Source organism: Bicyclus anynana, chromosome 4, assembly GCF_947172395.1.
Source record: "Bicyclus anynana chromosome 4, ilBicAnyn1.1, whole genome shotgun sequence".
NCBI lineage: Eukaryota > Metazoa > Arthropoda > Insecta > Lepidoptera > Nymphalidae > Bicyclus > Bicyclus anynana.
The window spans coordinates 1866048-1883716 of NC_069086.1; the positions used below are offsets into that span (position 1 = coordinate 1866048).

At 33.9% G+C, this 17669-nt stretch overlaps 1 protein-coding gene across 2 annotated transcripts in view; it reads left to right on the forward strand.

Annotated features, from left to right (window-relative positions):
* Positions 1-17230, forward strand: part of LOC112054701 (neuroligin-4, Y-linked-like) — a 111985-nt gene extending 94755 nt beyond the window's left edge. For both annotated transcript variants that reach the window (XM_052891615.1, XM_052891616.1), the window contains exons 9-11: positions 1582-1733; positions 10428-10546; positions 12412-17230. In XM_052891615.1, coding sequence (XP_052747575.1) covers positions 1582-1733; positions 10428-10546; positions 12412-13406 — 1266 coding nt within the window. In that variant the 3' untranslated portion in view covers positions 13407-17230. The remainder of the gene's footprint in view (positions 1-1581; positions 1734-10427; positions 10547-12411) is intronic.
* Positions 17231-17669: the final 439 nt, after the last annotated feature.

Consider the following 17669-nt stretch of genomic DNA (forward strand, 5'->3'; position numbering starts at 1 on the left):
GTCGCTGCATACTTCTTGCATTGGTGGTAACTATTAGGCTGCTGTTCCACTATTGTTTTATTAATCCTAATGTTTTCAAACGCTTGACATGCGATAACCTGTCGTCAATCTAGCGTCTTGCTTAGCTCTAATTTCAAGCCTTTGATACATCAGGTTTTCATAACATCAACGTCGCATAGCTTAGGTAGATGTCACAGAATCGCTTACCTTGAAATCGCGGCCTTGAAAGTCTTCGTGGTAGTTTTGTGGCTGGTAGCTGTGCTGTGGTCACATTGTGGCTACTGTTTGCAAACGGGTAGATCAATCTTTACGATAACGCAATGCTGTGTTTGCGATATGGCTGACCAGTGACCGCTAGTGTGCGATGTCATTGGTGGTTACGTTGTGGTTGTGATGTGGCCATATCTCCCACATGATTGAATTTGTCAGCAAAATGTGGTCCATTTGAATAAAACTATACATTTTTATACATGCTGCTATTAACTCGTATATATAATTTATATCTGATATGATTGAATTGTGCGTGCAAAATGTGATCCGTGTTTTAAAACTTTTGTGGTTCGTATAAATAAATCTATTAATTTTCATACATGCTGGTTTTTGCGTTGTGGTTGCGATGTGATCGGTATATCCCATATTGTGGCGAAAAAGTTATGAATGAAATTATTAATTTTTTGATACCAATAAATACTCGCCGCATGGTGTTAAGTATGGTTAGTGTGAAGCATGACTATGATTATGGCAGAATTATGGTTGGTGCGTGTGTAACAGGCCTTAGTAAATCTCAAACCGATTCGCCGTTGATTGATTTATGGTTATCCTTCTGGAATGAAAAGCCTATTTCTCTCTCCGGGTATGCGCAAATGCGTATTTTCATTGTTCAATGAAATATTTGGAATCTATTTAGTTTGGCTGGAATAATTTAATTGAAATAGTTTATTACTTTGTCTAAAATACGTTTGCATTTACATCAAAAGGACGTAGCAAATTTTGTGTTTATGTAACTTAATCGATATTGGTTGTAGCTCGTAACTTCGACAAACAACATGGTTAAAGATTAAACTTTTAGGGTCATTGGTAAAGGGTTGGCACAAAGCTAAGTGTCGGGTGCATACGGTCAAAGTTTTACACATTATCGAATAGTTTTTTTTTTAAATATAGAATTAGCTTATATTTCGACAATTGTCTAGACTGGACCTTTCAATGCCATCATAATCACCTACAGTAATAATCACCTACTGTAGTTCTGTTGTAAAACTTGGCTTGCGGCTCGAGTATGTATTCTGTGGCTCGAGACCGTTGTGCTTGGAAGTGCATGCAAGAGGCCTACCTGTGTCCAGCAGTGGACGTCTATCGGCTGATAATGATGATGATGATGATGTAAACCTCTAATTTCTTCAAAGTAAAGTGAACTTTAAAAAGTAATGATTAGGTCCACTTTGGTGTAAAGAAAATTGAGGTTTAAATCTCAATCCATGTTTATGAGTATGGTTTAAGTTTATAAGTCATTTAGAAGTTAGTCAACAATTATAAAATGACAAAGATACAATAGAGCAAATATTAAGTTAGTATTTGTTTCAGCGCATGGGTTCCGTACATGGCGAGGAGTTGCCGTATCTGTTCGGCGCTCCTCTGGTGGAGGGGCTGGGACATTTCCCCAAGAACTACTCCAAGTCCGAGGTGGCTCTATCCGAAGCCTTCATCTTGTACATAGCTAATTTTGTTAGAACTGGGTGAGTACTGAGCTTTCATTACTTTTTTTTTTTATTGAAAAAGAATACAATAAGGAATTTAAGCTAACTTATCCTATTATCTATATTAACCATGTTCACGTAGCATAGTGGCAAGAATTAAGTGTAATGTCTAAAAGTCAAAATTCATTTATTTCAATTAGGCTTAGTTTACAAGCACTTTTGAAAGGTCAAGATTATGTCATAATTTAATTTAATTTAATGGTGGTAATAATAGTCGAAAACTTAAAACTAAAGTTACGAGGGTTCCAAACGCGCCTTGGTCCGAGAAGAGCCCACAACAAACTCAGTCAAGGTATTTTTTTTGTTTGTAATGTGTAAACCGGTATTTTATAATAATTGTATTCAAAGTATAGGGAAAATTGTTCTCTTACTTACTTAATATATCCTTATTGAGTATAAATATCTATTAAAAGTTTTTAAGGTATATTGGTTAATTTTCATAGTAGTAACAAGAAGGATTGCGTGGATATAATTATTTGAATTTGTCGGCATTGTGACCTACTTACAATAATTTGTTGACTGAAATTTACTCGGAACTCATGTCGTTTGGCTGCTAAAGATACTGCAATTAAATTTGCTCTGCAGTAGGCTAGGAGTTCTTTTTCTAGAAAAAAATCTTTTTGGTTTCGTTATTCTTTTTTTATAGCCCCATCTTTTTTAAAACGTTGCAACAGTGAAAAGTTCAGATACGCGGATTCATTTATATTATTACTTGTACGGAAGGTTGATTAATTTTTTGATGAAGAAAAATGATTTTTACCTGACTGATATTTAATTGGGGGTTACAAACCTGACCTCAACGAAGCGATTTTTTTTTTATTCTCTACAAGTTAGCCCTTGACTACAATCTCACCTAATGGTAAGTGATGATGCAATCTAAGATGGAAGCAGGCTAACTTGTTAGGAGGAGGATGAAAATCCTCACCCATTTCGGTTTCTACACGACATCGTACCGGAACGCTAAATCGCTTGGCGGTACGTCTTTGTCGGTAGGGTGGTAACTAGCCACGGCCGAAGCCTCCCACCAGCCAGACCTGGACCAATTAAGAAAACCTCAATCGGCTCAGCCGGGGATCGAACCCAGGACCTCCGTCAAGTAAATCCACCGCGCATACCACTGCGCCTTGGAGGTCGTCAAATACAATAATTAGTCTAATGTCGGGTTTTAGTTTAGGACTTTACATTAAACTATTATCGTGCATAAGACACGACACGAGAACTGTCCAGTAACCAGAGACCGATTCATCCTCTTCGTTAAAAGTCCTCCCCTGTTGAGTCTTTTATATTGACGATCTAATTTTATATCAACAAATTAAATTTATCTAGATATAAAGCAAAATGAAAAAATAGCAAAACAATCAGAACGCTAACCTGGTAACAAGCAACTTCCCGTCTCGCTTCGTTTGATAGCAGCAGAATGGAAAATTATTGCGCGGAACAAAGTTTGACATAAGGGTGGTATTCCATTGATATTCGTACTATGCGAAATGCGAAGCTTTATTTTTTTTAACCCCAGGAGTTGTGAGACTAGCTCACATTTCTGAAAGATATAGGGTTAAATTCCACCAATTAACTAATCTTAATTTATATAAATGCGAGATCATTCATCGCGAAATCTCGAAAACCGCTTGATGTACAAAGATGAAATTTGGCAAAGAGGTAGTTACTAGGTATCCACTAAGAACGGATTTTGCGATAGGGCCTGATTAAGGGAATCTAAGGGCGGACGAAGTCGCTGGCGTCCGGTAGTTATATTTAAAAACCGCTCCTGGTACATAGGTTTCGCTTAGTTGAAACAGAAAGGGAGAAATTGATCATGTTGGAACAAATACAAATCTAGATAATAATTTTCTAAAAAAAAATTAAACAAGTAGGTTTGAAAACGACTACTAAAATGTTGTATAAATTTGATACATGTTAGACAGAACTATGAAAGAGGCTAAACATGGTGATGGGGCGTTTTCTTTCGAAGCCATTTTCCAGACTTTGGTGTACTCGATACGATAAGAATGGATAAGAAATATGCCCCCATGAAATTGTCCAACAAGGTGACAGATTCATTTAAATCTATTCTGTTTATCGGTTGTAATATTTTTGGTTGTTTATGCACACTGCACCACTCGTCAAAAATAAATCAAAATAGGAAGCTTTATAAGCTAGGTATTAGTCATTAGAGTAACAAATCAGCGTTCAGCTATATAACAATCACAATCAACTGGCAGTGCCGCTTCATTTGATATTATCAGAACATGAAAAACGCGTATTTGTTAGAACAAGTTTGAAAATGTAACGCTCTGATTGTCTCGTCCTTTGTAACTGGGAATTCTTTATCGACAACGGGAGGTAGACAAGATGCCTCCAAATTGGAATTCTATTGTTATTGGTGGGCGGAAAATAAAATATAATTGAAACAAACGAAAAAATGTACCTTTATTTACTACAAACTTGCTTATTTCTGAAAAAATGCGTTCCTACAAAAAAATTCTTAAGACTTCATTAGCCTAGTTTGTGGTTAGTTTTAACAGTGGATAGTGAGGATAGCAAAATATTATTAAAGGTTGTCGATGTATAGAATTAACTCCAAAATTTGACCTACATAATATTCTAACTGTATACATATATAGGCAGAAGGCAACGGGAAACCACTGCAATATTTTCCCTAGTCGTCAGTATGGAAAAGTCTCAGAGAGTGGACCGGGATCGCGAGCGCCGCACAATTATTTCGCCTCGCGAAGGATTGAGACGAGTTCAAGAAACTGACTGCCAACCTTCGTTAGTCGGAGAGGCACCTTAAGAAGAAGAAGATACATATATAGATCCTGTATTTATGTCGATCCATAATATGGAGTATTTCCCATAACTTCAAGGTGTTGACGAGTCCACTTATAGGGGTCGAACTTCATAACTAATATTTTGTTAACTAAATAAAAACTTTTTATGTTTTTATAGAAAGTAATTCAAATAGTTCCGACTATCCATGAAACACACGCCTTTATCTATCCTTGCATTTTAAAATACGTAAAACTCGGCTAAGTCATAATTTGAAGGATACGTATATGGGACACATTTTAAGGTCTATTTACAAAAGAAATAATATTTACTCCGAAAATATTCATTTTACCTATATCCTTTAATATTAATTTTAGTTCCTGGAACATTTTTAATTAATTTTCGGTAAAGAATATACTGAGCCACAGTATAGCATAGTATACTATACTATACTATAGCCACAGTATAGTATAGTATACTATACTGTGGCTCAGTATCGTAATGTTTGGAAGTCCTTACAAAAGGCCTATGTCCTGCAGTGGACGACCTTCGGCTGATTTGATGATGATGATGAAAGAATATAATCTCAGAGTTATGGTATATATTCTCGAGTAACCTCTGAATTCCGTAAGTCGTAGGTTTGAATCCGGTTCGGGGCATGCACCTCCAACGATAACCACCAAATATCACGTATCTCAAACGATGAAGGAAGATTCGAGCTCAGCAGTGAGCCGAATATGAGTTGATAATGATGATAGACTAGACCTGAGTTAATTTAAAAAATATTAAATCCTACACTGATCCGAGCTTGGAATCAAACCCAGGACCGGGCTTTGGGGTGTGGATTTTCATCCTCCTCTTAACAAGTTAGCCCGCTTCCATCTTAGTTGCATCATCACTTACCATCAGGTGAGATTTTAATCACGGGTTAACTTGTAAAGAATAAAAAAAGAATACTACCAACTACGTCAGGGAGGTAATCAAAAAAGTCATTATTAGCATTTTATATATTTAATTTGACTTCATTATTACTTCATATAGAAGCATCCGTAAAGGTATAAAATAGTAGAAAGCAATAACCAACCGTCCAATTAACCAGTTCGTTAATTTTCACCCGAGAAAAGAATCCCCATTACAAAATAGCAAGAGAATCGAACTTATTTCCAGCTATTATTCATTTGCTACCAAACGGGTTGAAACGGAAAATTAATTATTGCCGCTTGTTATTTTCTACTTTTCACAATTTTTCGTTAATAATATTTTATCGTTCTATTTGTAGCGACCAAATCGAAAGCACAATTTTTATGTTTGTAATTTGCATTCAGACCAATTAGTAGATGGAAAGACGATCTGATTGCCTTTGAAGAAACATACTGGACCCGATCAGCTATGGAAAGGACACAATGGAAGAGGAAGGGGAGGCCTTTGCCCAGCAGTGGGATGAAATTTAACTATAAAGCATGTAATAAATGTTATGTAATTTAGATTGTAAAGGCTTAAATAAATAAATAAATACATTTGCATTTCACAAACATTCCGTTGGACATTTAGTTACCTGATGTACTAGTCAAACCGTTAGGTTTTATCCACATAGTTCCCGTTCCCATGAAAACATGAGGACAAAGTTGTCCAATGACACTCATAAATAACGTGATTTTCTAATGGTAAAAAAAATCTAAATCAGTTAGACACCACAAACTTTATTATTTTCAGAATATTAGTATATTAGATTAAATTTACATTTTCAGGATACGACGGTGTAATTACTTTAATTAATTATTAATAAGGATATATTTTATCTGCTCTCCAATTTTAATTATGAAATATATACACAAGAATTGATCGTTAGGTATTAGATTAAAACCCGACGCTACATGACGAGTGTTGAACTCCATCAATTAAGCTATCACACTAATATTATACATGCGAAAGTTTGTGTGTAAGTGTGTTTGTTTGTTTCTCCTTTGCGTTGCGGCTACTGAAGCAATTTGGAATAGAAATAGATTTTGCATGTGTCATTCTAAAGCGTAGCTTAAAATTATGCCACTACACCCTTTACACTACAATACCTTCACGTATTTGGTGACATAAACGAACATACTGATTCATATTTATTTCCCCAAACAAGCACTTTCACAATAATTAAACTTGACGCAGTAGGTACGATTAAAGTTGACAGTACAATAATTATGCATGAGGTACACAGTAAAGTTTTTCTCGGAGCAAATGCTAAATAAACATCACATTCCTGCCACTCGGTTAGTTATAATGGCCACGTCGCTCGTACGAGACTCTCTGTATCATTGAGTATAATAGTGGTTTAATAACATCATAACTTCCTCCATACTCGTCCTATTTTATCGTATAAAAACAAAAATATAACGTTCTGCTCGTATTTTAATCAAACAACAACAACTTATCATTAATAAAATGTTTTTTTAATGGAGTAGGTTTATTTTATGTATTTAATGATTTGCTTATTTTTAAAATAACGCTTTTAACTAGTACTACGAAACAATCTTCTTCTTCTTATAGTGCCATCTCTCAGAGGTCAGCAATCATTAAGGCTAATTTAACTTTGTTCACTGCTGTCCGAAAGAGTGATCTGGTACTCATATATCCATGGGCGTAAGTTCTTGAGCCAAGATGTACGTCGATGTACCTTACGAAACAATACAAATTAAAATTAAAAATTAATAAAAATGAACTAGTTTATTTACACTATGACATAATATTACAGGTACTTATATTGTTCCATACATTCAACTAATATAACTTTATTTGTGTGCCAAATTTCATAAAAAATCCTGTAAACGTAAAAGTACTGTACCTGTCAAAGTTTAAGTTTTTTTACGTTAATATTTATAATCATCATTATCAACCCGTATTCGGCTCACTGCTGAGCTCGAGCCTCCTCTCAGAATGTGAGGGATTAGGCCAATTAGTCCACCACGCTTGCCCAATGCGGATTGCCTGACTTCAGACACGCAGAGAATTAAGAAAATTATCTGGTATGCAAGGTTTGAGACATGTGATATTTAATTTCTTAAAATGCACTTAACTGAAAAGTTGGAGGTGCATGCTCATGACCAGATTCGAACCCACAGCCCTCCGGAATCAGAGGCAGAAGTCATATCCACTGGGCTATAAATATATTATTACAATAATATTAAATAAGTATAAAAATAATATTAGGCAAATTCCTAGGTTAATGTACACTATAATAATATAGGCATACCGCAATCCGCCCTGACCTCAACATAAAGGTGGCTAGCCGAGTTCTCGCCTTCCGTATTATACAATTTATATCGCCAGCCATTCGGTGCTTATGTACAAGTGTTGCCTTCACAGCTTGACTCTCAGTTTTGATAGGCAAATATCTCGCTTACTCTGCTTCTACAATATGAATATGACACGCTACGGAATATTCCTGTTGAATTTGTCATAACAAAGTGGTGTTTGTTCTCGTAGATACAGTCTCACATTATAAACAAATTCATATTCGTTTAATTCATGTAGTTAACTTAACAAATGTTGCCTTCATAGCTTGACTCTCAGTTTTGATAGGCAAATATCTCGCTTACTCTGCTTGTACAATATGAATATGACACGCTGCGGAATATTCCTGTTGAATTTGTCATAACAAAGTGGTGTTTGTACTCGGAGTTACAGTCTCACTTTATAAACAAATTCATATTTGTTTAATTCATGTAGTTAACTTACACAAGTGTTGCCTTCACAGCTTGACTCTCAGTTTTGATAGTCAAATATCTCGCTTACTCTGCTTGTACAATATGAATATGACACGCTGCGGAATATTCCTGTTGAATTTGTCATAACAAAGTGGTGTTTGTTCTCGTAGATACAGTCTCACATTATAAACAAATTCATATTCGTTTAATTCATGTAGTTAACTTAACAAGTGTTGCCTTCATAGCTTGACTCTCAGTTTTGATAGGCAAATATCTCGCTTACTCTGCTTGTACAATATGAATATGACACGCTGCGGAATATTCCTGTTGAATTTGTCATAACAAAGTGGTGTTTGTACTCGGAGTTACAGTCTCACTTTATAAACAAATTCATATTTGTTTAATTCATGTAGTTAACTTACACAAGTGTTGCCTTCACAGCTTGACTCTCAGTTTTGATAGTCAAATATCTCGCTTACTCTGCTTGTACAATATGAATATGACACGCTGCGGAATATTCCTGTTGAATTTGTCATAACAAAGTGGTGTTTGTTCTCGTAGATACAGTCTCACATTATAAACAAATTCATATTCGTTTAATTCATGTAGTTAACTTAACAAGTGTTGCCTTCATAGCTTGACTCTCAGTTTTGATAGGCAAATATCTCGCTTACTCTGCTTGTACAATATGAATATGACACGCTGCGGAATATTCCTGTTGAATTTGTCATAACAAAGTGGTGTTTGTACTCGGAGTTACAGTCTCACTTTATAAACAAATTCATATTTGTTTAATTCATGTAGTTAACTTACACAAGTGTTGCCTTCACAGCTTGACTCTCAGTTTTGATAGTCAAATATCTCGCTTACTCTGCTTGTACAATATGAATATGACACGCTGCGGAATATTCCTGTTGAATTTGTCATAACAAAGTGGTGTTTGTTCTCGTAGATACAGTCTCACATTATAAACAAATTCATATTCGTTTAATTCATGTAGTTAACTTAACAAGTGTTGCCTTCATAGCTTGACTCTCAGTTTTGATAGGTAAATATCTCGCTTACTCTGCTTGTACATATGAATATGACACGCTGCGGAATATTCCTGTTGTATTTGTCATAACAAAGTGGTGTTTGTACTCGTAGTACGATACTCCTAGTTGCAGTCTCACATTATAAACAAATTCATAGTAATTCACATGAGCCTGTTTTACGGACTGTATTTGTTGTTCTTCTTAACCAGAAATAGATTTATGATGTACGCTCGCGACTTGGTTCGCGTGAAATTGTATTTTTTACAAATCCCGTGGAACTTTTCCGGGATAAAAAGTATCTTATGCTCTGCTCCAAAGTTCAATTTATCTCTATACTGAATTTCATCCAAATCGGTTAATTGGTATAGTTGTGAAAAGGTAACAGACAGACAGACTTACTTTCGCATTTATAATATTAGTATAGATTATTATATTGACTGTAAAAATATTGTTTTACATTAGCTGAACAGTGAACGACGTGGAATTTCCTGAAAAGGCTCTGTCGCAAAGAGCTATACTGAAAAACTAACTGAGCCTCATAATTATTAAACAAAATCTCATTATAATTTTCCCGTAATTAAAAAATAACACATCGATCGTTATACTTTAGCCACCATAATTAGTAACTTTAATGCGAATCATACGAGTAGGATTATTTTTAATCAAGTTTAATTTAAATATTTTTCATTTAATTAAAATCAGTGCCATATCCAATTTATGCCGACGACTTTAATAACAGATTTAAATCCGATATTCAGTTCCAAATTAACTGCATTGGTTTATACAATTCAAATTAAAAATGAACTTTAAAAAAAAAGTTTTGCGACGTATGTTAAAGTGGGTAATCTTCTTCAGTTCGCAACCCAGCCTCATGGCTCATGGGCCAGACTTAAAACCAAGAAGTCATGGATTCAATCTTAAAATCTTAAGTTATACTAATGTTATAAAGCTGAAGAGTTTCTTTTTTTTTTTGGTTTGTTTGATTGATTCAACGCGCTAATCTCAGGAACTACTAGTCCGATTTAAAAAATTCTTTCAGTGTTAGCTAGCCCATTTATTGCGGAAGGCTATGGGCTATATTTTATCTCTGTGTTCTTACGGGGACGGGAACCACGCATGTGAAACCGCGCGGCATCAGCTAGTCTACAATAAAATTAAAAATGTAACGTTGTCCACAGAAATCCAAACGAAGCTCAACGACAAGAAGCATTGCTTCCGATATCAAGAGAGCGAAACAAATTCAAGAGTATCTTTTGGGACGAATACGACACCCTTCATCAGAAGTATTTAGAAATTGGTAAGTCTAATATATGAAATGAAATACAATTTCTTATCTCGTCTCCTCCTTTATGGTAAATAATGCATAAACTTTATATTAATCGGTAATTTAGATTAGATACTCTCTCATGTGTGGGAAGTGGCAATAGGCACGCTCATATTTAAAATTAAATTATGAAATTTATAATTTTTTTAAATATTTTTTTTAATTTAGTAAATTACGTGTAAGTAAATGTAAGTTTTAATAAAATAGGGGTGATAAATCATGAGGTATATACGAGTGCGATATTTAATTGAATTAGTATTTGCGGTTATTTTAGTTATTATATCTGTGGTAAAAAAATGGTAAAAGCATTATTTTCTGAATTCTCATGAAGTAAACTTTATCACCCGCACTACAGACTCCCGCCCGTTTTAACTGCACAGTTTAATCAAATTTACAATCCATTTCAAATTCAATCATTACAGAAAACTGTACAGATAAAAAACAAAACCTCCCTTTTGGAAGTCGGTTAAAACTACACTACTGTAGCATGGGTTATGAAAATTGTGTGAAATATATATAATAGTTTAAATCAATTTTTAATTAAAACTAAGTAGTATTTACTGCATTGATTACATGCAATGGAAAACTTTACATTCATTGTTTAATCAGTGACTTTGGGTAAAATAGTGCAAATATATGCGTATGATTAACGGCGGCTACCATTTTGCATAAATAAATATTTATTGTAGCGAAATTGATGATGTCGCATTGCAATTATCTCAGTACAACAATTTACAGTTCAGAAATAGAATATAATGTACAAAATCAATAACAAAATAATTGTTGCAAAATTATATACTTACTTTTTTTTTAAATAATACAATATAGGTAAAATATAACATAAATATTATAAAAAATTCGTGATATATTTGTAAATATCGGCGAAACAATATTATTATACAATGTTTTGGGACAACAACGATTATAACTTTAATAAATTGATAACTTAGATAACCCTGAAATCGTAAATATGTACTGTACTGAAAATTAAACCTGCAATTAACTCTGTACCGCTATTCTGTAACGACTCTTTTATAAGTTAACAATGTCTCGATCTCTTGTATCGTATGAGAAAGAGATAGAGACGAATTCACGACTCACATTCTCAAGATATACAATCAATGTTACTGAATTGTATTTCTGGGTTGGGTTTAGGTGATCTGTAAATATCACTAATCTGTGATATTACTAAATAACGTCAAGCAATGTTAAATGATGGCATTAATATTCAAACACGTTCGTGACATTAATTAATAATATTGACTTTTTGACTCCCATTTTATTTATAACGCACAAATTTACGTAGCGATTATTTGTAATTGCATTCAATCAGGAACAAAACTGATGAAATATTAATCCATTAATTAAAATTTTGCGGTGAAATGTAAATTGATATTGTACTCGTAATCGCGATAGTATAAGTATGTACTTTTGGGCAATAAAATAAAATAAAGCCTCAACATTGAAAGCAAAGTTTTCATTGTAACCTATTTACGCAATCTACATTGATAGGTTTTATTTTCTAGGACGCATTAATTATTACCTACCTATAAATAAACGATACACAAACACAAAAACAGGATGGTAATTATAATTTAAATGCAGCCGAAATAAACGTAATATTTACCTGTAACCTACCTATTATGCTTAATGCATTTGTAATATCGAAAATATAAAACATTTTGCATATCGCTTATGTACATTTCTTTTTAAAATACACGAGTGTCTTAGTGTAACTTTTGTACTTGAATTTATTTCAGTACAAAATATATTCTATCTGTTATTCAACATCACGATTTATAAATTGAAAGGAGGGTTCATCTAAATTTTGTTTACAGGGATGAAGCCACGGATGAAGAACCATTACCGAGCGCACCAACTGTCGGTTTGGTTGCGGCTAATCCCCGAAATCCACCGCGCGGGGATGAAGGACGTCGTCGCCAAACACAACCTATTCCGCAACCACAATGACCCGGAATTGTACGACGGCTTAGTTCGACCCGATCCACTCACTCGCTCAAATTACTACGATCCTACGCTCGAGTTGTACCGCCGGCCCTATAACGCAAGTCTCGAGATACCGACCACTACCATAGAGACGTACGTAACCACATGCATCAGCGTCATGTCGCCCCGACCCGACTCACTTGTCACTCAAAGCCAGACCAACAACGCGACAACTCAAGACGCTTCCAATTTAGAAGCCGCCGGCTACACTGCCTATTCCACTGCGCTCAGCGTCACAATAGCTATAGGATGTTCGCTATTAATCTTGAACGTCCTTATCTTCGCCGGGGTTTATTACCAAAGAGATAAGACTAGATTGCAAGTGAAAGCGTTACAGCAACAGAAACGGAATCATAATTCCACTTTTGATAGCGTGTCGTCGAAACATCCGCATTATTTCGTCGGCCATTCTCAGAGTTCGAGCACGATCGTCGACATCGATCATCAGGACAAGAACGCAATTATCGCGATGACGAATCGCGTTCCGCACTTCACTAATACGAACTGTCCGAACGTCTGTCACACGGGGATTCAAATGTCGAGTTTAACGCAAAAGTCGAGTCCGACGAGTAGGGGCCAGTGCACGACTCTGCCTAGGAAAGTAGGATTTAGCTATCAGAACCAGATTTGTAATGCATCTAACTGTATGACACTGCCGAAGAATGCTACTTTTATGAGCGGGGCTAATTTGCCTGACGTGCAAGCCCAGACTGGTCAATTGCAGACTCCTGGGAACGGGTCTGTACCTTCGTCTTCGCCGCCTTCGCAACACTTCTCGCAGAAGTCCAGGGTCCCCCAAGCGGCCATGTCCGAAATGAATGTATGAGAAATGGAGGATATTTACAATTATGTCTAAAGTGAAAGTGAATACCGTGATAGGGACACGAGTGCTGGCACTGGACATCGCATAGTTGTGAATATCGTGTGAAAACAATTTACCGTGTAAATAAACTGTGAGTTTGGAAAAGTAACAGGTACGTTTTAAGGTTTATAGATGTATCAATATTAATATTACGTCATTCGAATGTACGTATATTTAATGAACCCTCACCATGTATTCATTGGTATACATTTTGTATGATATGCAAGGTATTAGATACATTTTCTAATGAACATCTATGTGAACAAAATTTAATACTACTCGTATATCGTTCAAAAATGTATCGAAAGCAGATGTTATGTGTATCTATTTGTATATAAGTGAATACATGGCGTTACCCTGTAAATACGACCATTTCCATTTTAAATGGATTTACGAATAAATTCCCACTTCCGATTTTTACTTTTATGCGTTATACCTTTTTCATCATCTATCCAAATGTTTAAACGGAAATTAAAAACAAAATGTCGAGTACTGAATTGTTAATGTCCCTATGGTTCTTATTAATGTCATTAGTCATTAAATGGCATCATTGTAAAAAAATTAGTACCTAAAGACTGTATTACTTGTAATAGTTACTGACTTAAATTTCACCTATATTGTAGTGTCAAATGCGCAACTTATAAATATTCAATTGAATAGAAGCAGTCATAATTTTTTTTTAATTTAATGAAGAATGAATGACAAATATCATATTTATTTAGCTAATACTGGCCAAAATTTGATAAATTTTCGTATTTTACAAAATTTATCCATGAGATGTTGACTCCACAGAATTCACTTCAAAGTTTTGTTTTTCAATACTAGGGTTTGTTTTATAATAAGAACATTTGTCATATTTTAAATATGACTTAATTATATTCCCTTTCCACTACTATTTAGTATAGAAGTGTTACAACAACAGTTTAAAGGGCGGTTGCGGGCTATGGAGCCAGTAAAGTACTCGTAGTAGTAGTATTTCGAAAAAAAATAAAATTAAATATTATTGTTTAGCACAATTATTAATTTTATTTTATTTTTTGTGTAAAATTGTCGCAAATATTGACAAAGTTTTCGCTGCAAATAACAATATGAATTTGGTGTTCATGATTCAATGCAAAAGAATCACCATACCAATAGTGATATTACAGATTCCAGTTATTACAATTAATGATGTAATGCGTATAGACACTACAAAGTAGGTCATGTCTTGTCTTATAAATTAAATATTAGACTCTTGCGTTAATTAAATTACAATTCCATAGAGAAATTTTTCTAGTAAATTCAAAATTTACGAGCAAGATGTTTAAAATAATTTTGTGTCAAATCCGTATGAGTATGAATCTGCGGTGATTCAAAAAACTTTTAAAATTCAAAATAAAAATTATATTACTTACCTACCATGCTCAATTATACATCACACCCACAATTAACTAACCACCGATTAAATAGAAATAAAGGAAATTTGAGTTAAACTCATATCATTATGAGTTATGGCATATAAACATGCAAACACTGAATTACGAGTAAATCAATTTTGTTTAGTTTAATTGATTATGATATGCGATGCATGCTCAATTTTACATCATATATTAAATAAAATATTTGAATCAGCAAAGTTTGAGTTTAACTCATATAATATTGAGTTGTGGTAATACTAAATTGAATCAATTATGAAGTCTTGTTGCTCTGGATTGACTTACATAACCGGTGCATGTTCAATTTTACATCACAGAGAGAAACTCAATTTCCATTCTCCATTGTCTGTAAATCCTTATTTAATTATTCAATTTCTTCCCACTGTTAATGCAAACGGTTTATTGTGTGGCGCACTTGCAATCGCAATCATATTTTATAATGCCTGCGAAATGGTCTGTCTAATTTTCATATTTCAATTTCACGGTGGATGCAATTAAAGCTTAACAGCTCAAGCTTAATGCTTAATGATTAAGGAGTGAAAGAGAAATTTAAAATGGCTTGGTGCGCTTTTATTCCGTCACCGTCTAAGACAGGATTTTCTATATGTTGGAAAGAAAAGGAGAATTTGTAACCAAATCCAAAAAAATCTTTATTAAATTTTTACAGATTATACTAAACTTTATATAAAGTTGATTCTTTTTATTTCCGCGATTATTATTTGATTATATGTTATATATATTATATGTATATATTTTCAAGGCAGAACTTTAATTTTTACAGTCACAATTGACGATTTTGTGATTGTGAGTGCGTCACTCAATGAACCCCAGATGGCGTTCCCTTGATCATTGAATTAATTAATATCGGAATCAGAATACTTAATGGTCTGTATCTTTAATTTTATTTATGAAAATTTTATACAAAAATTTATAATTAAATTAATTATTAAATTTCAAATTTGTATTTTGACGTTATAAATATTTATTGTGTGTTAAATATTTCTGTTTTGTTGTGTTGTATTAAGGTCTATTCCCACATATACCGTTTGTGTCAGGGATGGGGCAGGAATATGCTTGCATTAAAGAAAAAAAAACATAAGTGACTTTTACCCTGTAATATTTTGTAAAACAGCCTTAAAAAATTAATGGTTTGTATAAAAGTACTAGTAAAACATATATAAAAAAGTCTTAATAAAGCCACGAATATATGCCAACATTCGTGCCCAAAAGCTACTTACAAACTATACTAATATTTTAAAGCTGAAAGTTTGTATGTTTGTTTGCTTAAACTCGCTAATCTCAGGAATTACTGATACGATTTGAAAATTATTTTAGTGTTAGATAGCCCATTCATCAAGGAAAGCTATAGGATATGTGCCCGTAGGACTATGGGGATAACATATATCCGTGGCGTCAGCTAGTTACAGTATAATACTGACATTTATATAAATATTAGTTAGACAATGCCTGTTGTACAGTGTACTGATGCTTACCCAGGCTTAAGGTTGTCTGGCAGAAATTTCTACTAACCAATCACACCTATAGCAATGACATCGTATTTTTTCGGTATGATACAGTTTTACATAATTTATATTATGTTTTTACGTGGTGTACTAATAGATAAAAGTACGCATAAATACGTTATACGCATAAATATATTCATATTTCTATTTATATATCTTATATGTATATATATATGTAATATTAATTATTGTATGTTGGCTTTATGTTATTATCATTTTATTTATACGCTCTTATCAAGGTTTTTTGTTTTTTGGTTTTTTATTTTGTGTTTTATTATATGAATTTTTATTTTGAATGTATTAAAAGTATTTTGATTAGTTGTTTAGTTTGTAATTATAACTGACTGTGACGTCACTCGGGTCTCAGCTGAAAATCAGCGCTGCGCTTTGCTTTCCAGCGATGAACGGCTAATACTGAGCTGTAAACCCTTTCTGTTTGGTGTCACAGACAGTCATATAATATCTAAGATAGGATGTACTGTTTGTGACACTAAAAAGTGAATAAACTTATTTTCTTTCTTTCTTTCTTTTCTTTCTTTATACTTCGAAGAAGTAAAATTTTGTTAAAAGAAAACAGCTAATTTAATCGTAGTACAATGTCACGATAAATGTCCGGCAGTCCGGTCACATCCCTGACGCGGCACTGTTGTGTTTAGATAGAGCTTTAATGAATTAACTAATTTAGGTGCTCCTCTTGTGTGTATTCGAGTATTTGTATAGATTTCAACAATCGATTGTTGATTTATTTGTTCGAATAACTAAATAATATGTTATCTAACCGTTACTACTACGAATCTTATGACAAGTATTAAGTAACAAGAAATAAGATGGAATAAAATCATAACAAATTGATGGTATTTTTATTATTTCTACCACAATGAGGACGGGTAAGTTAAAATATTATATGTAAATAAATTATTAACTACTTAGTTGCCTTGTGGGTGACGGAACGGCTAAAGGTATTATGACGTCCTAGGTTCGAGTCCTGGGTCAGGTTTTGAAATATTGAATTATTTTCCAATAAATTCTCAAAGCAGCCCATACTTAATAAAGTTAGTGGATTAACATCTCTTGCCATTATCTATACTAATATTATAAAGCTGAAGAGTTTTTTTGTTTGTTTGTTACTTGCTTGAACGCGCTAATCTCAGGAACTACCGGTCCGATTTGAAAAAATCTTTCAGTGTAGGAGCCCATTTATCGAAGAAAGCTATAGGCTATATATTGTCCCCGTATTCCTACGGGAACGGAAACCACGCGAATGAAACCACGCGGCGTCAGCTTGTTAT